This window comes from Hibiscus syriacus, unplaced genomic scaffold (assembly GCF_006381635.1).
Source record: "Hibiscus syriacus cultivar Baekdansim isolate YM2019G1 unplaced genomic scaffold, ASM638163v2 tig00116951_pilon, whole genome shotgun sequence".
Classification (NCBI taxonomy): Eukaryota; Viridiplantae; Streptophyta; class Magnoliopsida; order Malvales; family Malvaceae; genus Hibiscus; species Hibiscus syriacus.
This window is the reverse complement of record NW_024063482.1, coordinates 3,105,882-3,132,058: the sequence shown is the minus strand read 5'-3', so window position 1 is coordinate 3,132,058 and position 26,177 is coordinate 3,105,882. Positions and strand designations below refer to the sequence as shown.

The window sequence follows — 26,177 nt, the reverse complement described above, 5'->3', positions numbered from 1 at the left end:
TTAGGAGGCCAACACTCCATTACAGAGGCTGACACCCACGGAGGCTGAGCTTGCCACTGATTGGTGGCAAGCTAGTAAGCGTTTTTTTGATGGCACGGATGATGAGCAGCCTTCACTTCGAGAGCCATCACCTCACCCAGAGCCATCACCTGATCGACCACACTATACACCTCCACAACGAGAGTCATCACCTATTCTGTCACATCATCGAGCCTCTTCTCCACCATCACCTCATGATAGACGACCGACAAAGATGCCATGACATTTATCTCCCTGTTCTCCACCTCCACGAGATGAGTTAGGGGAGTTACGTGATGAGGTCAATGCCTTGCATGAGGAGGTCAGTACTTTACGCGATGACAATGGTGAATGGCGTGAGGAGGTATCTACTTTACGTGGTGAGGTAGCGGCTCTACGTGAGATGGTAGCATCGTTGCAGAATGAGGTTCATACTCTACGCAACGAGGTAAGTTTAATATTTTTCATTTAACTTGATTTACTCGTAATTTCACTTAGATTAACCATTTCACTTGGATTGCTTAGTAAATTCATTCGGTTGCTGCCAATACTGCTAAACAGTTCTAAAATAACTTAGTATTTGTCTTTGTTTTGTCTTTTGGTTGAAGTCAGTAAATTCATATTTGTCTTTTGGATTGCTTAGTAAATTCATTCGGTAGTAGTTTATTCTTCAAACTTAAATTTGCAACACTATGAAGTTAGTATTTGTCTTTGTCTTTTGGTTGAAGTAATGCAATCCATTCAAGTTTCAATTTGCAGAAGAGGAATAGTCGCAACACGAATTTGACTATCACAACGGGATAATCGCAATGCGAAAACGACTATCGCAACGCGAAAATGACTATCGCAACGCGAATTTGACTATATCAACGGGATAATCGCAATGCGAAAATGACTATCGCAACGCGAATTTAGTTTCGCGTTGCAATTTTGGTTTCGCGTTGCGATTTTCTCGTTGCGATAGTCATTTCGCGTTGCGATAGTCAAATTCGCGTTGCGATAATCATTTTCGTGTTGCGCTTTTAAGTTTTGTGTTGCGATTTTAAGTTTCAGAAACTATTATTCTTCTGCAAATTGAAACTTGAATGGATTACATTACTTCAACCAAAAGACAAAGACAAATACTAACTTCACAGTGTTGCAAATTTAAGTTTGAAGAATAAACTACTACCCTTTATGTTGTCCTTGAACATGCACTAAACCTATATGTTATCCTTTTAAATGTTTATATAAGTGCTTACTTCCGGAATGTTATCTGATGCATTTTGTGAACTATGATAGAATAATGACTTGGGTGAATACCGTGCAAGTTTGAAACATATTTGTCTTTGTTTTCACTGTTTAATATCATGTATGTTTATTTACTGATTTTATGTATTAATTTATTTTTAGCGGCCCGATAAGGTGGATGCTTTACGTCGGGTTTTTTCTTGCACGACGGGGTTCATGCATCAGACGGCGTGCACGTGTCATTAAATCTTCGTTCACCCCAATAGTGCGAAGACTCCGTAAAAAGAAGCCCGACTCACCTGTCATCGTTCAAGAGGCCTCTCCTATCGTTCAAGAGGCCCCTATCATCCCTCAAGAGTCCCCTCCCACCGTTCAAGAGGCCCATGTTATCGTTGAATAGGTCCCTCCCAACATTCTAGAGCCCGATTCATACGGCATATTATATCGAATTATTGAGAAACCCCCTCCCGTGCCAGACATGATGGATGACTGTTGGCTTTCGTATAAGTTACCGGCCAGTACCATTCCGGCATATGAAGTGGAGAGGAAAAAACTACCGGAAACAATTCTGGATAATACCCTTTGGACTAAGACCGCAGTTGATTTTTATCTACATGAGCGGATCCAGGGGTGTTACGCTGACATATACAAACTCAACGATGATATGCATTTGTTGATTGAACGGTCTTGGTGGGGTGTGTTATTAGGGGTTGAAGACAATGGCTATTTCGATGGGGGGTAAGTCTTATATTTCTTTTTATATTTCATTTTGATTAATTTTTTTTAAATTTATGTAATTTACTAATATATGTATTTTTTTGTAAAACAACATATTGATGCATAGGTGTCACGTCTTCTAATAGTAAGGGCTTTGAAGAAAAATAAAAATAAAAAAAATACGCGATATACAATTATGCTGACGTCTTTTCACGTAGTTCACTTGAAGAATCAACGACAGGAATCATATGTGTTGGCTAATGGACAAGCTAAACTTTATCCTGCATGGTGGGAGGTCGATAAGGTTAGTATTTATTTTTTTTTTAAATATTTTAAATGTGTTCATAAATAAGTGCGCAATTTGAATTATTACTTATGATTGCATGTGTTTATCCCTGTTTTGGAACGTACTCATTGGCTTCTCGTCGAGCTTCAGCTCCCATCCCTGAAGACAATAGTATATGACAACATGATAAATTACATATCATTGTCTGATTTGAGAGATATTATTAAGGGATGGAGCTCTCATTTGGCTAAATTCTTGGATGCGATTAATTATTGGACTTATTCTGGAAACAAGAAGCCAAAGAAGTTCAATGTTACAGTTATCAGAGACGAGACCACGCCACAACAAACGCCGAAAGCCAGAGGGGATTGTGGTCCTCTCGTATGCATGTGCTTGGAGCGTTTGACGACAGGAAGTACACAGTTTCTACCTCCCACCGATAGAGATAGAGGTGCAGTAGGCTTGTGGTTTCAATATTTTATGGCTTGAGCGATATATTCGAGACGTTGCCTACATGCATCCGCGTTATGAAAGTGTCCATAAACAATTTGTAAGTCAAATGCAAGTGTTGTTAAGTACCTAGAATTCAATAATAATTTGTTGTTTGTTGGTTTTAGATGTGTAGAAAGTGTTATTTGAGCAAATGTTTGGTTTCTGCATGTTAATCCTGAAGTGAGCTGCGTGAAATTGATGAGTATAAACAACTGTTTGGGGTACACTTTTTTTTATTGTAATTGATTCTTAAAAGTCTGACTTGTTTAATTGATGAGAAAAATAATATAATAAGAGTTGATTTGTTTAATTGATGTGTAAATAATTCTTATTTGTTGATGTGTAAATAATTATTATTTGTGCTTGTTTAATTGATTAGAAGTTGATTATTGATGTGTAAATAATTCTTATTTGTGCTTGTTTAATTGATTGAAATGTAAAAGTTGATTTGTTGATTTCAATCTGCATCATATTCGTGTTGCGATAGTCTAATACACTTTGCGATTTTCTCGTTGCGATAGTCAAATTCCCGTTGCGATAATCAAATTCGCGTTGCGATAGTCATTTCGCGTTGCGATTATCTCGTTGCGATAGTCAAATTCGCGTTGCGATAGTTAAATTCGCGTTGCGATAGTCAAATTCACGTTGCAATAGTCTAATACACTTTGCGATTTTCTCGTTGCGATAGTCAAATTCACGTTGCGATAGTCAAATTAGCGTTGTGATAGTCATTTTCGCATTGCGATATTCAAATTCACGTTGTGATAGTCATATTCGCGTTGCGATAGTCAAATGAATGTGTAATAAGTGATAATAACTGAACAAATCATAGCAATGTTCAAACTCAAGTTACTAATATACATGGGCCTAACTGAAAATGTTAAAAGTTTACACATAAAATACACATAATACAACGTTTGCATTTAAAAATCACCTAAGTTAATAGTCCCAAAAGGTGAAGCCGATTGTGATTGAGATTTTGATTGCGATTTTGATTGCCTTTTGCTTGACACCATAAGAGCTTTGGATTTTGCTGATGATCCATATTTTGGTAGAGGAAAAGATGATTGTGATGGCACTGGTGATCCACATGTCAACCTTGTATGACCACTTTCCTTGCACCGACTACATGTCGATCTCTTCTTCTCTTCACCCTTAGACGGTATACGATCGTGACTTTTTGGTCGGCCAGGTAGCCTTCTGTCCATGGCTGGTGGCAAAACTGTTTGTAAGTCATCTGGTATGTCCCACTCAGAAGGATGTGGAATAAGGTAGATAATCTCGGCATAAGTCTGTCGATATACTTCTGTAGTGTAGCAATCCATAGCATATGCGCTTGAATCATCTTGGTTTAGATGAAGAGCAACTTTTATAACATGGCCACATGGATAACCAGATGTTTTTCATTTCATACAACTACATGTCTTTGCATTTAGATCGACAAGCCCATTTAAGTTATTATCCAGTACTTCAAACAAAGTGTTTGAACATGGTTCAACTCTCCATGACATTGACTTCACAACACGTTTCGTTATCTTTTTTTCAGTCCATGGTGTAACACGATGTTCCAATGTTCCTGTAAATTTAAATAAATAATACTTAGTAAATTATATGATAAGTTACGAATTTAAAGAAATAATACCTGCATGGTTTCTTTTCTTGTAGTACCACTGTTGAATAGAGGCTCGAAAAAACTCCATTAACATAGTAATGGGTAATTTCCGGGAATGACGACTTAGAGCGTTGATTGATTCTGCACTATTAACGTCATGAAACCATATCTTGCTCCAAGTTGGTGTACTCTTGACCATCTTTCAAACCCGACATCTTCTAGTGTTTGAGCACACTGAGGCAAAACATGTTTTAAACAATTTATATGCTTATTAAAATCCACTTCCCGATAAGCTTTTACAGCCTTCCAGTATGTCTATTTGTGATTTTTTATACCAGCAGACCTTGATTTTAGATTTCTATATAAATGAACACCACAAAGTCCATGAAAAGCATCTGGGAAATACCTTCTAACAGCATTGTCAATTGAGTTTTCCATATCGGATATGATTATCAGATTGATAATAGGACCTATGCAATCCCTAAGATGCCCCATAAACCATGTTCATGAATAAGAGGTTTCAGATTTGCCAACCCCGTAAGCTATTGGTAGTATCCCATTGTTAGCATCCATGGCTACTGCTAATAAGTTTACTCCAAGGTATCGACCTTTTAAATGTGCTCCGCCAACTATAATAACTGGGCGCATGCAAGTAATAAACGAACGAATCTACAAAATCATATACACAAGAAATATAATCATTTAAATGTGAAATGCATGTAACTAACAAAAATGAGTCAACAAAATTATATTGATTTACTAACCGCAGCACCAATGGCGATAAACAGCAACTCAAAGCGTCCATCTCTATCTGTTTTGATATAAGTTACCGACCCATGATTTTTCAGCTTTAAATTGTGACAATAAGCCGGCAATTGGGCAAACGATGCTTCTGGAGACCCCCTCAACAATTCCAAGGCATAACATTTGGCTCTCCAAGCTTGAGAATATGAGATACTAATCTTGAACCGAGCATTCATGTCAGTCATAATTTCATGTCCCCGATATACCCTGCCATTCAAAAACATTAACTCAGCCAGAAAACCACCCAACACCTTTTTGTTTGCCTGTCTATGGTGAGGAAAAACTTGGGTTCTTGAACATGTATGTTTATCAATAAAAGTCCTAACTTGAAACATTTCGCAATCTTTTATCCTCTTTGCAATCATACGCCATCTTCCACACATTTCGTATACAAAGCTATCTTCAAGTCTTCCTTTGTATCAAAACAATCATCTTTCTGTCGAAACGATTTTTTCTTGAAGGGTGAAAAAAGGTAGAGATTTTAAAAAAACACATTAATTCTTAATTATCTCTTTTTAATTTAAAAACAAATGCGATTTAAAAGACCCCTCGTTTCGAAAATTTTTGGATTTCCTTTATGATCGAAAAATACGGTTCAAAGAGTCGCCACCAATCTTTGATTAGGGTGTGATTGGGCACCCAAAAATGCTTTGTCATTTTAAATAAAAATTAATTTTAATTAAAACAACAAATTGAGGTCTGCGTTACCAAAATCTGAGTTCGGGAGTCAGTTACGTGTGGGGAAGGATTAGCACCCCCACAACGCCCTAAATCGGTACCTAATCGATTAATTAACGTTTTTGCAATGAACTTTACAAATTCGAACTTAATTTGATTTTTGATCCCATAAAACAAAAATGTAAATTTAAAACATTCAAGAATACTCAAACGAATTAAATTAAAATTACCAAGTTATTTTAGAAAGATAAAGAATGTTCGATTATTTACAAATATCGAGACCAGATCTTAAAGATATAACAACCTTTTCTCGATATATTTAAATAAACGAACATTTCTTTTTCTCTCGTTCCCAAATTTTAGTGTGATGGATCAATTTTTAGGTTTCACTTTCGGGATACACTTTTATTTTAAAATCGTTAAAAGCAGACCTCAAATCAGTTATGACTGCCCACTTAATACAATTTTAAATTAAAAGTATATTACCCTTAGTCCGATTATGTAATAGGTCAAGTTATGCAAATGAGGCTATCATGCAAATTATACCAAAATGATGTCATGTAAAGATTCTAAATCCATGCTTATGAACCGTATAATAACATATGCACACATATCGCCATCATTCAAACCTAGGATAAACATACACCCTAAATGAATCATAACTAATCATACATACATACACATAAGAAACTTAAACATGGACTAAAACGAAACATGCGAAAATTAAGAGTGAAATGTCTAAAAAACAAATTTTAAGTATATTACTAATTAAGGATGAAATCAAATACGCGAAAAATATGAGAAATAAAATGAAAAATAAAAGATTCTAATCGAGGACTAAAATATACTAAGCTAAATATACTAGACCTCGCGCTAATAACTCCTAAAAGACGATGACTTACGAATAATTAACCCTAACATTTCTAATATAAATTCTAATTATAAACTAAACCTAATCCTAAACTCTCAACCCAGCCGTTCCTCTCTTCTTCTCTATCTCTCCCTTCTTCTTCCCCACGATCGCACACTGCAACTCTCCACTCATCTTCTTCATGCTCAAACTCGGCCAAAATTTCACCTTTTCCCATGCTCACCTAAAGCCTCGGCCACCGTGGTCCGACGAAACCCAGACCAAACCTCTAGCCAACAACAGCGTCCTCTCCTTGAGCCACCATACCCGACTGGCTACCCCAAACACTCCATGGCCGAACCTCTCATCTTCTCTATCTCTTTCTCTCAACAACACAAAGCTGCTGTGTTCACTACTTGCAGTTGGTTCCGATGAGGAACCAAAACTCTTCTCTCTAACACTCTCCTTCACGAACGGCGCTGCTCCAAGCGCAACCCTACACGACTGGCTACCCCAACAGCCATAGAAGCTACGGCCACCACACACAACGACCACCAAGGCCAAAACTAAAACTAAACCTAACCAAACCTTTTTAAACCTCACCGATCTCCCTCTTAAACGACCAATGGAACAATGCAGAACCAAGAACAACCAGAACTCTCGGTTTCCTTATACTTGGTAAAGACAGAATTAAAAAAGGTAACGAACTAAACTTTTTCTTTTCTCATATCTTTCATTTGCTTGAAAATAAGAACACATAAAGAAATATTGGAAATCGAAGTACCGATAGAAAATTACTTTATTTTGCTTCTTCAGTTTATGCATACAACGGTGAGATTCCTTGGGACTTTTCTTATGCGTGATCTCCTCGATGACTGGAATGAGGATACAAGCGACGTGGCGGTTCTCCTCTTCAACTCCGGTAAGTAAGGGTTACATTATCTCATTATCAGCTAAATAAATATGCTTGAATGGGTATTTTTTTTGATTGAAATCTCTTTTTTTTTTTTTTGATGTGTGTTAATGGTTAGGAATGGCTACCAATTTCTCCTCTGTTTTTTTTTTGCCATTTAATTTTTGCTCGTCCCCCCCTTTTTCTGTTGATTCCCGATGGTTAATGCCTCTCAAAACTGACTATTTACAGTTTTTTAATTCCCCATTATCTAATTATTTCAACTGCTAAAAACCAACCTCGATCTCTTTCTTTTTCTGTATCCAACTGTTGTCAATTGGTCTTGAGCTGGACCTTCATCTGGTTTGGGCTCATCTGGGCTCTCGTTGCTTCGGGTCTGCTCCGACTTGGCCCCGGACAGAAACGAGCATCTACAGCTGCCCCTCTTTGCTCATTGTCGTGTAACGAGACTAGAGCAAAGATCAAAAGATGATCGAATTTGTCCGGTCATGAGAACTTCAAAAGATTAAACCACTCAATATTATGTCGGGATAAGTGAGACTTGAAATATCTTCAAATGACGAGTCTGCTCCGTATTCCTTCAGGAAGTATAAGACTCGAACAATCTTCATAAAATGTGTCTGCTCTCTATTCATTCAGAGAGTATAAGACTTGAACAATTTTCATAAAACGGGTTCGCTCCCTATCCGTTCAGGGAGTATAGAACTCGAACAATCTTCAACAAAACGGGTCCGCTCTCTATTCCTTCAGAGAGTATAGAACTCGAATAATCTTCAACAAAACGGGTCCGCTCTCTATTCCTTCAGAGAGTATAGAACTCGAACAATCTTCAACAAAACGGGTCCGCTCTCTATTCCTTCAGAGAGTATAGGACTCAATCTTCAACGAACTTGTCCGCTCCCTATTCCTTCAGAGAGTATAGGACTCAATCTTCAACGAACTTGTCCGCTCCCTATTCCTTCAGAGAGTATAGGACTCAATCTTCAACGAACTTGTCCACTCCCTATTCCTTCAGAGAGTATAGGACTCAATCTTCAACGAACTTGTCCGCTCCCTATTCCTTCAGAGAGTATAGGACTCGATCTTCATCGAACTTGTCCGCTCCCTATTCCTTCAGAGAGTATAGGACTCAATCTTCATAAAACGGGTCCGCTCTCTATTCCTTCAGAGAGTATAGAACTCGAACAATCTTCAACAAACGAGTTTGCTTCACTACTCTTTCGTGAAGGCTTAAGATTGACCTGTTTTGGAAGTCCAACCTGAAAATCAAACATTATCAATCATTAATGTATATTTGAAAATATTATATTCAAAAATTTAGAATTTGATAAAATTTCTGAAAATTCATCTCCATCGCGAAAACTTGTCTGGAAACCATTGGATACGTGAATCTGCTTTAGCTCAGTTTTCGTATAAACATCATTCTTTTCAAAATCTCCAAACCAAATATCTTCATCTCGATGCTTCAATATCTTCAATCTTCAACTATCATTGGGAAACCTGCAAATGCTTAAGTCATCATGCAATTATGAGTGCCATGATCCTATTCATGCCTAAATGTATGCAAATATGCAATTTGATGCATTTTTTTATTCGAAGGAACTCTATCTCCTTTGATCTCGATGAAACTCGGCTTCATCTTGGGCACAGAACGTTTGACCAGTTTACCTCAGTTAACAATCTCAATTTCATATCTCTCGGCTTAACAGAACCTTGACCCTTTCTTTTCTTGAAACCCACCAGTACCCATGACCAACTTCTTGACCAATGACAATCTCTTTGGGTATTCTTATCATGGCTGAGATTTTCTATGAATTCCAAGGTTTTAGCTTCCCGTAGCCACACAAACTTACATCTTTAAACCATTGTCAACTTCAGAATACCTGCATTTTCCAAAACCTTTTGCACAATAATACAAAGTGATCTCATGTACTTCAAGTTAAGTTATATGTTTTAACTTTTCAAAATAAGATGCTTACAAAAGGGAAACGAACAAGGAAAGATATCTCTTTATTTATATAAATACAGAGAATTTTAGGCAACTAAATGGCAAACTTTTAACTAGAAACAATAAAAGAACAAAAGAGTAGGCGTCTTCAAATATCAATAATGCAAATGCTTTTGAACTGGCACGCCGTTAGAATATCTTGAGTGTAACTTCTGTCAAAAAGATTTCCAAAATTGTGATGCTTAATAATATGAAGCTACTTCTAAACTCCCAAATATCTATCATTAGATGCCCTAAACCAATATTGAATCTCATGTGCATTCAATTTCTCTTGGTTATTTGAATCGAGACTCATTAATCTTTAGTCTCATCGCTGATTACCAACCGTCATTGTTACTATCCATATCAGGAGCTCTTTCCACTTCCAAAATTGATTCAGAACCTCCACCATGCGCGAATTCTGAATTTCAAATTCAACTCAAGCCGCCCTCTGCGGGTTTTCAACTTGAGATCTCCTTTGGTTCCAAGACGTCTTTTTCGGGTTTTCGTCTTGAACCCTCCTTTTATTTTTATCTTTTTTTTCATTTTTCTCTTTTTGTTTTTCTTTCTTTTTTTTCATTTTTATTTTCTCATTTTTTCTTTTTTTATTTTCTTCTTTTTCTTTTTCTCATTTTTATTATTATTTTTTCATTTTTCGTTTTTTTTTCTCTTTTATTTCTTCTTCAAGCGAAATATCTCTTAACAGCGTCGGAATTCACTGGATATGGTAATTCTGATCCGTCCATTTCAGTTAGGACTAGAGCTCTCCCAGAAAAGGCCTTCTTGACAACATAAGGTCCTTCCCAATTGGGCATCCATTTTCCTCTGAAATCTTTCTGAATAGGCAAAATCCTTTTAAGCACCAAATCTCCCTCATGGAATTCTCGAAGGCGAACTTTCTTACCATGTGTCCATATCATACGTTTTTGATACATCTGACCATGGCAAATAGCTTTCAATCTCTTTTCTTCAATCAAATTCAACTGGTCATACCTAGCTTGGACCCATTCTGCCTCATCAAGCTTTACCTCTGACAAAATCCGAAGTGAGGGAATTTCCACCTCAATAGGTAAGACAGCTTCCATCCCATAAACCAAAGAAAACGGAGTTGCCCCAGTTGACGTTCGTACTGAAGTTCGATAAGCAAACAGAGCAAAGGGCAACTTTTCATGCCAATCCTTATAGGTCTCAGTCATTTTCTCTATGAGCCTTTTGATATTTTTATTGGCCGCCTCAACTGCCCCATTCATCTTTGGGCGATAAGTGGTGGAATTATGATGCTTTATTTTGAACTGTTTACAGATCGAGTCCATCATCTTATTATTTAAATTCAACGCATTATCGGAGATAATCATCTCGGGCAAACCATATCTACAAATGATCTCCTTCTTCAAAAATTTGCATATTGTAGACTGAGTAACATTTGCATAAGAAGCTGCTTCTACCCACTTGGTGAAGTAATCTATGGCTACCAGAATGAAGCGATGACCATTTGAAGCTTTGGGCGAAATTTGTCCAATAACATCCATGCCCCACATTGAGAATGGCCACGGAGCTGTCATTACGTGCAACGGATGAGGAGGAGTATGTATCCTATCTCCATAAATCTGACACTTGTGACATTTTCGGGCATAATTGATACAGTCTGTTTCCATAGTTGACCAATAATACCCAAATCTCATAATTTGCCTAGCCATAACATGCCCATTAGCATGGGTACCACATATTCCCTCATGCACTTCTTCAAGAATCAATTTGGCCTCTTTCGCGTCCACACATCTTAACAAGACCTGATCCAGACTTTTCTTATATAGAGTCTCACCATCAAGCACATACCTTGATGCCATTCTTCTAATGGTTCTCTTATCATTCTCAGTAGCCTGTTCTGGATAACTCTGATACCTTATATATTGCAAGATATCATAATACCAAGGGTTTCCATCTTCTTCCTCTTCGATATTAAAACAATGGGCTGGATACTCATAAGCTTTCATTTCAATGGGCATCATATTTGAATGCTCGTTCATCTTAAACGCTGCTACCAGTGTGGCTAAGGCATCTGCCATTTGATTCTCTTCTCTGGGGAGGTAATTGAAAGTTACTTCTTCAAATTCTTCAACAAGCTCCATAACCAACTTACGGTATTCTACAAGCTTGGGATCTTTTGTCTCCCATTCTCCTCTGAGCTGGTATATTACCAAAGCTGAATCTCCATACACCTTGAGCATTTTTACTTTGCGTTCAACAGCAGCTCTAAGACCCAGAACACAAGCTTCATACTCAGCCATATTGTTAGTACACTCAAAATTAAGCCGACTGGTGAAAGGATAATGCTCTCCCTCTGGTGAGACCAAAATTGCCCCAATTCCATGTCCCATGGCATTTGAAGCACCATCGAAGTTCAACTTCCAATATTTGCTAGTGGATGCAACTGCTTCTTCTACCGAAATAGCCATTAAATATTCATCTGGGAAATCAAAGCTCAACGACTCATATTCCTCCGAAGCCCTGCTTGCAATGAATTCCGCTATAGCACTTCCTTTAATTGCCGTCTAGTTTACATACTGGATGTCAAACTCGGACAATAAGATCTGCCAACGAGCTAATCTTCCAGATAATGCAGGCACACCCATTAGATATTTCAAGGGATCAAGCTTGGATATAAGCAAAGTAGTATGATACAACATATATTGTCTAAGCCTTCGGGTAGCCCATACTAAAGCGCAACACAACTTTTCAATGGGTGAGTATCTTGTCTCACATTCAGTGAACTTCTTACTGAGATAATAAATAGCCCTTTCTTTCTTCTCAGTTTGGTCACGTTGCCCCAGCACACATCCCATTGAATTTTCATAAACTGGCAAATAAAGAATCAAGGTTTGCCTGAGATGGGTGGCGCTAAAATTGGAGTGCTCGACAAATATCTCTTCACTGTTTCAAAAGCTCTTTGACAGTCTTCACTCCATTCCCCTGAGTTATTCTTGCGAAGAAGGCGGAATATGGGATCACACTTTTCCGTCAGCTGTGAAATAAACCGAGCTATATAATTCAATCTCCCCAAAAACCCTCTGACTTCTTTTTGTGTTCGTGGGGCTGGCAAGTCTTGAATAGTCTTTACTTTATCTGGGTCTATTTCAATTCCTTTTTGGCTTACTACGAAACCCAATAACTTCCCAGATGTCACCCCGAAAGTACATTTATTTGGGTTGAGTTTTAGCTGACATCTTCTTAGTCTTTTAAAAAGCTTTCTCAAATTCCCGATATGTTCTTCCTCTGTCTTAGCTTTGACAATCATATCATCGACATAAACTTCTATCTCTTTATGCATCATGTCATGAAATAACGTCACCATGGCCCTTTGATATGTTGCCCCGGCGTTTTTCAATCCAAACGACATTACTTTATAACAAAACGTTCCCCACATGGTAACGAACGTCGTTTTTTCCATATCTTCAGGGTTCATCTTAATTTGATTATAGCCAGAGAAACCATCCATAAAAGAGAACAAAGAATTTCCAGCAGTATTATCCACTAGAGTGTCTATATGTGGCAAAGGAAAATTATCTTTTGGACTAGCTCGGTTGAGATCTCTGTAGTCAACACACATTCGAACTTTCCCATCCTTCTTCGGTACTGGGACAATATTAGCCACCCATTCAGGATATTTGGCCACTTTAAGAAACCCGGCATCAAATTGTTTCTTCAGTTCCTCTTTAATCTTGAGCAGTATCTCGGGTCTCATTCTTCTCAGTTCCTCATCCGTCCCCAAATTCAAACTTTCAATAGACTCTTTATGAGGTAGAATCTGCTTATCTTCATTCTCCACCATTTTCAGCAATTCAGAAGGTAGTTCACATCCCTCATCATCATCACAATCCTCGATTTCTCCTTGACATATAGGCTTCTCGAAATCAATCTCCGGGTCAGAGTCATTAGCATTCATATTATTGATATCTGAGCTCCTGAAAAAAAAATAATGAAAGAGAAGATATATATATACATATATACATATGGGAGGATCTTTTCCCATATAAATAAATAGAAAGAAATAAATACATACATATATACAACAAAGAATGAATGAATGAAATGAATGGGAAAATGTTTGCCATTTGGAACTAACAGAATGCATCTTTTATTGAAAGCAAGAAAAAACAAACAGCTTAACCCTTTACATAAAATCATCTATTGCCCCAGGGTATGAACAACAGGGAGAAAGTTCCAGTGCATTACTCTGTAAAAGATTTGTAAACTACAGGCAGTTCTTCCGCGGTCCAATTGTTCAACACAAAGCCCGGCGGTGCAGGATAAATGCCCATAACTCTCATTTCCTCAAATTCATCATCAGTTATAACGTTAATGCCTAAATCTCCCAAGGAATTCTCAACCATCGTCTCAGTGTTTCTTGAATTCCCTTGAAACATATGCCCCCCAGACATGAAAATGCTACTCAACGGCGGGAAGGTCATGGGTTCCCAGCTAAGGTCTTCACCAGCCAATCTGGCCTTTCTGATTTCTTGGCCCTTCTTAATTCCCTTCATCTTATCCCTCGAAGTTGGCTGATATCCCAAACCAAATCGATTTTTTTTAGTAATAGGGCATATGGGATTCACCGGTCCTTGCAACTGTCGGCCTAAACCCTTTCCAACTTTTGCTCCTCTTCCAAGAGTCAATTTAAGCCCCATCTTGGTACAGTTTGACAATCGAGGCTTTGGTATCTTCTTGCCTTCGGCCACAAACGTAGCATTGACAAACTCCAACGATCTGAAAGAACACTCGACGGCTTGCTCATCAACTTCAATATACGGAGCAGTAGTAGAAACAGAAGCAATAATGTCCTCTTCAGCATGAATACATACCAACCTTCCATCAATCACAAATTTCAGTCTCTGGTGTAATGTGGATGGAACTACACCGGCCTGATGAATCCAAGGCCTTCCCAACAAACAATTGTACGTAGGCATAATGTCCATTACGAGAAATTCTACTTCATAAGTTGTTGGACCAATATTCAGAGGAACATCAATCTTGCCCAACACTTCTCTTTTAGTCCCATCGAAAGCTCGAACCACACTTTGACAGGTTCTCATAAGTGTACTATCTAATGGAAGCTTCTTTAGAGTCACTAAAGGCATCACATTCAAAGCTGAACCATTATCAACCAAGACCCGGGACAACACATACCCTTTACATTTAACTGTAATGTGCAAAGCCTTCTGACTACCAATCATCCCAGAAGGGATCTCATCCTCAGAAAAAGATAAAAAATTATCAGCTTGTATATTGGAAACTAACCGATCCAACTTTTCAATGGGAAACTCTTTCGGAACAAAAGTCTGGTTCAAAACCTTTAACAGAGCATTCCTATGGGCCTCTGAACTCAAAAGTAATGATAAAACAGAAATACGGGCAGGCAACTTGTGTAACTGTTCCACAACACTGTATTCACTGTGTTTCAGAAACTTCAAAAATTCTACCGCTTCACTCTCGGTTACTGGTTCATTAATAACAGGCTTATCCTCTTCTATCTGCACATCCACTTTTTTCCCTTTATCAACTGCAACCTTCTTCTCAGACTCTTTAGGTGGATTAAGAGAATAACACCTACCACTTCTAGTAAAACGTCCCACCTCATCTATTTCCTCATTCTCTTTTGTTACATCTCCCATCTGGCAATCATATCTCCAAGGCACTTGTTTATTATCCCGATATGGGAATGGAGATGGAGGTGTAATAACCACTTTCGGGGCTACCTTCTCAGCAACTCGATTTTTGGGAGTAATAATTAGAGGACAACTGGCATTGTATACCCCTTTAGACGATCCTTCTGAAGCGCAAACTTCCGCTTCCTCTTCTTCAGCAATCTCTCTAAAGAACTCAATTTCTTTATTGTCCATCATGTCTTGTACCAAAGATAGGAAATCAGGACATTGCTGAATATTGTGTCCTTCACTGTTATGATACTGACACACCTCTCCACTGTTAAACTGTTCACCCATCAAACTGGGTTTCAACAATCCTACCTTGACCATCTGGCACCACACCCAACTCATGGGTGATACCACCTCACTAACATTCTTTACAATTCTCTTTCCTTTCTCTTCAATAATCGCGTTAACTCCTGCCCCTGCATGTCTTGGAAACGAATTCTGAGCTATATTTGGCTGCTCACTGTCACCAAAGTTGATGACATTCCTCATTCTCAAAGCTTGGACAACCTTCTTAAAAGCAGTACAATTCTCAATGGAATGCCCAGGGTTCCCTGCATGGTACTCACACTAAGCACTAGCATCATACCATTTGGGAAAAGGAGGTTGTATTGGTGTCACGTGATATGGCGAAACCACATGTCGATCATACAAAATCTGAAACAATTCCTTATAAGTCATCGGGATGGGGTCAAATTGAGGCCTCTCTCTCCTCTGGTCCCTTGCCCCTTGTCTATTATCATTTTGTGTTGACGACCCTGCTCCTTGAGGACGGGAAACAGTGATGTTATTAGAATCGTACTGCCTCACATTACTGACTTCGCTTTCCTTTTTCCTCGTTGGTGGCCTCTTACTAGACTCTCATCCTTCGAGCTTTCCACTCTTAATCGCCATTTCAATCATTTCCCCTGCTGTAACCACATCAGCAAAACTTCGATAAGGATTACCGATAAGATGCGAGAAAAAAGGAGCCTTTAAGGTGTTGACAAAAAGCATATTTGTTTCCTCCTCTTCCAATGGCGGGTGGACTTGCACCGCTACATCTCTCCATCTTTGAGCATATTGTCTAAAACTCTCGTTAAACTTCTTTTCCATTCCTTGCAACATCATTCTGTTGGGTCTAACATCCTTCACATGTTTGTATTGCTCAAGAAAGGACTTAGCCAAGTCTTTCCACGATTTAATATTAACTTTACTCAGCTGGTTATACCACCGGATTGCCGAGCCAGTTAAGGTTTCCTGAAAGCAGTGTATCAACAATTGATCGTCCCCTATGTATCCGGTCATCTTCCTACAAAACATTGTGATATGTGCAGAGGGGCACCTGGTACCATCAAACTTTTCAAAGTCAGGAACTTTAAACTTTGGAGGCAAGACCAGATCAGGAACTAGACTTAACTCCTTTGCGTCAAATCCATAGACACTGGTATCTTCCTTCATGGCTCTGACCTCTCTTTCTAACTGCTTCCATTTCTCTTCCAACAGATTGTTTTGATCCTTCTTGGCTTCTTCATCAAGGTCCGGAACTTGATGATATTGATGTTCTTCCTGATATGAACTAGATCCAGGCTGTACGTTAACAGAAGCACCGACTGGATTAATGTGCACCTTCCCGACATGAACAGGGGTCACTTGAACATTCTGAGATTGTTCTGGGGTTAACCCTGGATGATGAAGTGGGTCCTCAGTTACACCTTCTGGCATAGGACTTTTCCCATGTTCTGGATTTCTTCTTTCCAACATACTCGCAAACTTGGCAAACATCTCCTTTTGGGCATTCATCATATCTTCTTGCATTTTCTTGATATTATCTTGTAACTCCGACTGAGCTTTCTCAATTTGGGCAAGTTTGTCTTCCATAACTTTCTTCCTGGTTCTGTAGATATGCTTGGGATTTTCCAGTATTACTCTGTCACAGAGTCATTTTGTTATCGCTGATATTTATTAATGAATATGAAACATATGATTATGAATGAATAAAATGCGATGCAAAAATTAAATGCATTAAAAATGCATATGCAAAATGCAGGGTGTTGATCCTGGAACGACTCCTTAGAATAACTCTTTATATTAGAACGAAGTTCAAGTACAAAGTTGAAACAGATCACAAATAAATTTGCACCATCTCTCCTATTTCTTGTACGTGTGCTAGTAACTCTACAATCTTCTGATTTTCTTCAGCCTCTGGATCCAGTTCTTCAGTTACATCAGCAGCTTCCTCAGATAGAATGACCAAATATTGAGCTATTCCTCGCGCGTGTTCTAGGTAACAAGCAATAAAGTCCTCTCTTTGCTTAACTCTCGCTTGAGCTCGCTCCCATCAAAAACGCCATTGTATATCCCCCTCATAGGGAACTATCGATAACTCACTTGCTTGCCTCTGAAACTCTTGAACCATGGCTTCAAGCTCGCTCACTTGTCTCTTCAAACTTTCAACCTCCCCACGGCTCGAGCTACCTTCCCCGCTTCGGTATCGTCGTAATGCAGTCTCTAAACTTGAAATTTTCCCCTTCAACTTCTCATTCTGGGCTTGACTCTCTTGTAACCGCTGCTCTAAAGAATTATTTTCCTTCAATAAAATCTTAACTTGGTGCCTGCTTTGCTTGAGCTCTTCTTGACTCTCTCCGGCTACTCTTTTGAGGCTCGCCACCTCTTGCCTCAATTCGACAGACTTACTCGAGCTAGAACCTACTTGAGCTTTTACCATTCGCTGATAAGTTGACCGAAGATCGTCAAAGTCTAGCCGAAGTTGCTTCTCTACTTTTTCAATTCGATCTGCTCTACTCTTCTGAATGTCAATCTCCAATCCATTTTGATACACTTCATCTTCTAGCTTCTGCAAAGTCATTCTCCATTGTCTCCGTTCTGCTTCGAAATCGCGCTTGGCTAACTCTAATGGAGATGGAACCACTCTCAACTGTTCCTCCACCGGCTGAATATTTTCAGGATTCACCATCGGGATATTGTCATTTACTCGACCGCTTCTCCACTGCTCGTACTCTTGAGACAGCTCGAGATCATAGGTAAACAATTTCACGCGACGAGTTTGCTTCCAGGCCTCAGCAACCCCTTTAACTTTACCCTTATACTGATCTCCTTTGAATGCAAAATCCGACCCTACCAAGTCCCATGTGGCTGGAATGAACTGCCTTGACCCATACTGTCTGGAAACTAGTAGCGGAGCATACCCAACAGAACCCCATATACCTGGCAAAGGAACCCAATCTCGCTCTCCACATCGGTAAAGTATATCCGAAGAGGTATTCCACGAAGCTCGCCACAAAATATCTCCATCCCTGATATCTTTGAAGATGACCATCCATTTTTCTTCGGTAAAACCCCCAGGCCACTCTTTAGAAAGAAAATCCTTCAAAGGTGAGAAACCGTCTAGAAATACTCGTCCTGGTGCTCTTTCAACATGTTTGAAATGACTCAGAATCCATATTAGCAGCAAAGGCGCACATCCTATAAAGCGTCCTTCTCCCTCGCGCCTACAAGAACTTAAAGACCGGAACGTCTCAGCTAGAATAGCTGGAACAGGATCCACGCGCTTGTCTAATCTTTCAAACAGGTCAACAACTGATACGTCTACATATCCTAACACTTTTGGAAAAATAACAAGCCCATAAATCCCTAAAGCAAACAAGTCAAGCTTCTTTCTCTTATCAGGATGATGAGCAATTACTTCTTTCAGAGCAGCCCAAGAGATGCACTCACTGTCTCCCTTCTTCTTAATGTTTCTGATTACCCAATCTTCACTCATTACGGTCATCAATAGTAATTTCTTCTTAAATGAAGGAGTGACTGGCAGTTTGGTATATATTCTATCTATCTGGGACCTCGGACAACGGACCAATGCTTGATACTCCTCTATTGTTGGTGTCAGGTCTACTCTACCAAATGTGAAACAGCTATAAGTCAGATTCCAGAACTGCGCCAATGCTCTAAACAGATTTCTGTCAATAGGAACATCCAGAAGATAAGGAATATCGCCGTACAACTGATAAAACATCTCCTTATCGGCTGCTTCCCATCTTCCCCATATCTCCTTTAGCTCACTTAGATCATTCTGACGCACGTTGATGTGAGTATAACCGAATAACTCCGATACGTATCTAGGCATCACGCTGTCTCTATTGGTCAATTGGGACTGTTCCGACCACCTCAAACATCTGCATTGTCCTCAACCTATTTCTGAACCGTTCGTTCCATATTACTGGCCTTCTATATGGACATCGACCCCAAATCAACACCATGTAATGGACAATGCAATGCAAAACAGAAAAGAAACAAGGCAAAAACAACAAAAGATCGGTTAGTAAACATGGAGCAATTAATTCAGGATAATAATTTGTTCAAAAATCCTACCCACATATGCTGACTACCCAATCATGCTTTATCAGATCCTACCCAACATGATATATACCCCATGCCTCGTTATTCACAAAAAGAAAACCTAACCGCATGATATCTAATTCGCATACTTGTTCGAAAAATAAACCTAACCGCATGATATCTAATTCGCATGCATTTATTCGAAAAAACGAAAATAAATGACTCGAAAAAAGCTTTTCCTTGTGTACCCTCCTCACGGGATTCTTAAGGCTCGGGTTTGGCTCAACCTAAGTTCGGGCTCTATATTCACTATATGCTGGGTTCGGTTCTAAAGTAATAGGTTCTCGAATTGTCCTTGTCGGTGCCCCCTTAGGCTGCCAAACCCTCAATCCTGGCCCATCATAGGCTTTAGGGGATTGAGTTCAATTTCGAGGGAACACACGAGGACCATAAGGCGTGAGCTCCAGGAGCGATCCACTATCCCATGCGGGGGTGAAAACCACACGAGGGCATAGTCTCTCACTCCTACTTAAATAGGACAGAGCGGGGTTTTAGCTCATGTTATGATAATGCAACTGTGCAGTGTGTGAGGAAAAGCAAAAAACACAATAAAAACACTCAAAATTTCCTAAATTCACACAATTAATCTGAAACCATTAGCAACCAGATTAGTACAACTATTTAATTGTCAATCAAATTAAATTAAAGAAATCAAAATACAAACAAATAAAAATTTAAAAACCAAACAATGGATCAAAAATCAAATTAAAACGGATTTGTAATTTTCAATTGCAAAGACAATTAATTAATCGACTATCGGCTTGACTCTCTAAAAAAGGTCCCCAGTGGAGTCGCCAAGCTGTCGAAACGATTTTTTCTTGAAGGGTGAAAAAATGTAGAGATTTTAAAAAACCACATTAATTCTTAATTATCTCTTTTTAATTTAAAAAACAAATGCGATTTAAAAGACCCCTCGTTTCGAAAATTTTTGGATTTCCTTTATGATCGAAAAATACGGTTCAAAGAGTCGCCACCAATCTTTGATTAGGGTGTGATTGGGCACCCAAAAATGCTTTGTCATTTTAAATAAAAATTAATTTTAATTAAAACAACAAATTGAGGTCTGCGTTACCAAAATCTGAGTTCGGGAGTCAGTTACGTGTGGGGAAGGATTAGTACCCCCACAACGCCCTAAATCGGTACCTAATCGATTAATTAACGTTTTTGCAATGAACTTTACAAATTCGAACTTAATTTGATTTTTGATCCCATAAAACAAAAATGTAAATTTAAAACATTCAAGAATACTCAAACGAATTAAATTAAAATTACCAAGTCATTTTAGAAAGATAAAGAATGTTCGATTATTTACAAATATCGAGACCAGATCTTAAAGATATAACAACCTTTTCTCGATATATTTAAATAAACGAACATTTCTTTTTCTCTCGTTCCCAAATTTTAGTGTGATGGATCAATTTTTAGGTTTCACTTTCGGGATACACTTTTATTTTAAAATCGTTAAAAGCGGACCTCAAATCAGTTATGACTGCCCACTTAATACAATTTTAAATTAAAAGTATATTACCCTTAGTCCGATTATGTAATAGGTCAAGTTATGCAAATGAGGCTATCATGCAAATTATACCAAAATGATGTCATGTAAAGATTCTAAATCCATGCTTATGAACCGTATAATAACATATGCACACATATCGCCATCATTCAAACCTAGGATAAACATACACCCTAAATGAATCATAACTAATCATACATACATACACATAAGAAACTTAAACATGGACTAAAACGAAACATGCGAAAATTAAGAGTGAAATGTCTAAAAAACAAATTTTAAGTATATTACTAATTAAGGATGAAATCAAATACGCGAAAAATATGAGAACTAAAAGATTCTAATCGAGGACTAAAATATACTAAGCTAAATATACTAGACCTCGCGCTAATAACTCCTAAAAGACGATGACTTACGAATAATTAACCCTAACATTTCTAATATAAATTCTAATTATAAACTAAACCTAATCCTAAACTCTCAACCCAGCCGTTCCTCTCTTCTTCTCTATCTCTCCCTTCTTCTTCCCCACGATCGCACACTGCAACTCTCCACTCATCTTCTTCATGCTCAAACTCGGCCAAAATTTCACCTTTTCCCATGCTCACCTAAAGCCTCGGCCACCGTGGTCCGACGAAACCCAGACCAAACCTCTAGCCAACAACAACGTCCTCTCCTTGAGCCACCATACCCGACTGGCTACCCCAAACACTCCATGGCCGAACCTCTCATCTTCTCTATCTCTTTCTCTCAACAACACAAAGCTGCTGTGTTCACTACTTGCAGTTGGTTCCGATGAGGAACCAAAACTCTTCTCTCTAACACTCTCCTTCACGAACGGCGCTTCTCCAAGCGCAACCCTACACGACTGGCTACCCCAACAGCCATAGAAGCTACGGCCACCACACACAACGACCACCAAGGCCAAAACTAAAACTAAACCTAACCAAACCTTTTTAAACCTCATCGATCTCCCTCTTAAACGACCAATGGAACAATGCAGAACCAAGAACAACCAGAACTCTCGGTTTCCTTATACTTGGTAAAGACAGAATTAAAAAAGGTAACGAACTAAACTTTTTCTTTTCTCATATCTTTCATTTGCTTGAAAATAAGAACACATAAAGAAATATTGGAAATCGAAGTACCGATAGAAAATTACTTTATTTTGCTTCTTCAGTTTATGCATACAACGGTGAGATTCCTTGGGACTTTTCTTATGCGTGATCTCCTCGATGACTGGAATGAGGATACAAGCGACGTGGCGGTTCTCCTCTTCAACTCCGGTAAGTAAGGGTTACATTATCTCATTATCAGCTAAATAAATATGCTTGAATGGGTATTTTTTTTGATTGGAATCTCTCTCTCTCTCTTTTTTGATGTGTGTTAATGGTTAGGAATGGCTACCAATTTCTCCTCTGTTTTTTTTTTGCCCTTTAATTTTTGCTCGTCCCCCCCTTTTTGTGTTGATTCCCAATGGTTAATGCCTCTCAAAATTGACTATTTACAGTTTTTTAATTCCCCATTATCTAATTATTTCAACTGCTAAAAACCAACCTCGATCTCTTTCTTTTTCTGCATCCAACTGTTGTCAATTGGTCTTGAGCTGGACCTTCATCTGGTTTGGGCTCATCTGGGCTCTCGTTGCTTCGGGTCTGCTCCGACTTGGCCCCGGACAGAAACGAGCATCTACACTTTCTTGATACGAATAATTTTTGTGTAACAATCAACTGCTATTTTTACCAACTCTTTTTCCGGTATCTGAAGTAATTCTGGTATATTCCAGTTATACTCCCGTGGCATTTTCTTCGGGGACTTTTCTTCGGGGATTTCTTCTTCTTCTTTTTCTTCTTCAGGGTTATATGAATTACAGAATGGATGTTCAACATGTTCATTCACAGTCGTAACTTTCTCCTCATTATCATCAACAACATCTTCCTCGACAACAGCTGTTTCATCATCAAAATTCGGGTATTGACCAATATCAAAATCATTACACGTAGGGTCTGTTTCTTCTTCTGAAACATCATCAAAATCCGAGTATTGACCAAGATCAAAGTCCGGGTATTGACCAAGATCAAATTCCGAATACCGACTAGTACTCACAATTTTTTCTATTGGCTCATAATCGTCTAACTGGTTAATACGAAAATCGGAATTTGGTGCTGAAAGTTGATTGGGATTTGGATTAGGGAAAGGTTGTGGGTTTTGAGATTGTGTTTGGTATTGGAAATGTGGTGAAACAAAATTTGCTTGGTGATGAAATTGTGGTGGAACCATTAAATTTTGAGCACCATAAACTGGGGTTGAAAAACTTAGTTGATTACTACCCGCTACTGACCCAACTTCACTACTTCTAGGTTCAACAACATACAATGTAACATCATCTTGCGAAACACTAATGTAAGCAATGAATCGTTCAACATCTTCATTGTCGGTTAACAAATAAACTTTACCTTTTCTCTGATAAGATAGCCTAAATCCACTTAAGGGCTCTAAATTCAATTTATTTGCAGCACGTAACATTAGAGTTTCATATGTTAACTTTTTTAATGACAGTTTTAGTTGAAGATTCATGAGTAAAGGCATATATTGTAAAACACCATGAACATTCTCCCATGACCCTCCAAAACACAAATCTATCTAAACATGATCAACATTAGATGATTTCATTATTGTAAATTAATTTACTAAACAAACGAGCTGCGAAACTAAAACCTGTTGCCGGATGGGGAAGGATGTCGTTGGATATAGGAACGGATGTCGCCGGAGAGAGTGATAGATGGAGATGGAATGAGTTGCGATTTAGGGATTTAGGTTATGAGTTGATGCTGATGCGTAGTAGTTATATACCCATTTGTGTTGTGAAACTAAAACCTGTTGCGAATTTGAAATTCAGTGATGCGTTAGTCAGAATCGCGTTGCGATAGTCAGAATCGCGTTGCGATAGTCAAAATCACGTTGCGATCACGTATTATCGCGATGCGATAGTCCGAATCGCGTTGCGATAGTCAGAATCGCGTTGCGATTTACATATTCGCATTGCGATTATCTAAAATCGCAATGCGGATTTCGAAAATCGCAATGCGATGGTCAAAATCGCATTGCGAATCTGAAAACTGAATTGCGATAATGGAGATCGCGTTGCGATTTAGAGATCGCATTGCGATTTTGTTGGTCATTTTGGCAAATCGTAAAAAAGTTGGTTAAAATCGTATATTATAAGGAATTTTCGGTCACTGAGGTTATTTTCTCTTATTATAATTAATATATTAATTTACCTCAATAAGAGGCTAATTTATTAGAATAATATAATTATTTAATTTTTTATTGAAATGACACTCAAATAATATTATTGGTGAAAATAACATCCTTTCGACATGTTGACGTGGAAGAGTCTTCTAAACGGCGTATTTTGAAAGGTATGCCTTTGCCTGTATAATAGGGTTTACATACGATTTTTTTTATATTGATATCATCTAATGGGCCAAAAACCGAACGAAATTTATTAAAAAAAGAAAAAGCACACGTTGATACGGGTTAAAGATAATAAATGCAGGAGCACGATAAAAAACCAACTGTGAATGCTATGTTCCACCATAAGAGTGAAGCGTAGGCAGTGCAGTCAACATGCAGTTATCAAAAGATAATGAATTTGATATTATTAGATGCTATTGTGATTGGATGGGCGTGGTCTAACAACATTCAGCACACCCCTTGCGGTTGCCTGTTGAAGACATGAAGAATGCAGTAGCAGGAGATAGGCTAAGTTTTTCAATATTTGAAAGACTGGTCAGGCAGATCAGAAATTACCTCAAAGAAGGAATTATAATTCATACGCAGAAGGAAACGTCTTAGAAACGGAGCTCGCTGGCTTCCACCAAGCCTTCTACTCCGCAGTATGGTATACAAGGAATTGGATTTCTTGTTAAATTCCTGAATAAAATGGTTAACAATAGTGTCATGGATTAATATATCTAGTTAAAGCTTACTTCATTCTTGTGTTGCCAACACGGATAGATGAAGGGGTATTTCTCCTGAAAATTTAAATTCTCGTATAATTCTCTAATTTCGCTTCCATACATAAAGCATATATATATGAAATGCCACAGTTGGGTTTACCTCTGTTATCCGTTCTAGTTCAGTTGTGTTTTCACTGCTTTCTTGCTTCTCAATGTTCCTGCAGAACTGAAGGCAAAGCATCATGATACTTCCCAGAATCCTTGACACTGACCCAATGTCCAAGAAAGACTGAGAAAACAAGGCTGATAAATACCTGTAAACATGTAAGCACATTCAAGTATTTAGCAAATCATCAATGTTCATAAAGACAAACCAAAAGAACTGGCAGATAATTTACTGGCTTACTTATGAAAATTCAAAAGATGGATGCCAGAACAAACAACTCATCCCACTTACTCTTGATGGGAACCCACAAGTTCAGCGAAGTCATGAGAATTTTGAATGTGGGATTGCAAAACTGTCCATTGAGATTCTATCACATCTACCTAAACCAGAAAATATAACATCTCTGATATTAAAGACTAACAGGATTATAAAATTTTAATAGAAAAAGAAAATAAGACATCTGTGCACTGAACAAGTGACTAACAACCAAACTGTTATCAAATATTAGGTATTCCACTCTCAACGTCATTTACGAGCATTTTACAAAACTCGAAACTATCAGAATCTGTCAGGTCAAACCATATAGACTCTTTTAGAAATGTTGATAACTGATTGTCCAAGCCAAGTAACCCTTCCCTCAACTTATTTCCACTAGTATCCATGATATTAGTGTTTAAAGTGATTCATGGGTTTGAATTCTATGCTCAACCTATGACACAACACAGAAGACATCATCAAAGACTGCATTTGATGATTTTTCCAACTCTTCAATATGAAATTTGTCAGAAACTAGCACAAGAATATTGGTCAATACGATCAATAATGGACAAACTCATTCAGAAT

At 38.3% G+C, this 26,177-nt stretch overlaps 1 protein-coding gene across 1 annotated transcript; it reads right to left on the bottom strand.

Moving 5' to 3' along the window:
- Positions 1 to 24,810: 24,810 nt before the first annotated feature.
- Positions 24,811 to 25,885, bottom strand: LOC120188819 (gamma-tubulin complex component 4-like). Its single transcript, XM_039192212.1, has 4 exons — positions 25,626 to 25,885; positions 25,329 to 25,482; positions 25,020 to 25,142; positions 24,811 to 24,933 (listed from the first exon to the last, which is right to left on the bottom strand). Exons 2-4 carry the CDS (start codon positions 25,410 to 25,412, stop codon positions 24,871 to 24,873), a joined length of 270 nt encoding a protein of 89 aa, XP_039048143.1. The 5' UTR covers positions 25,413 to 25,482; positions 25,626 to 25,885; the 3' UTR covers positions 24,811 to 24,870.
- Between the last annotated feature and the right edge of the window lie 292 nt (positions 25,886 to 26,177).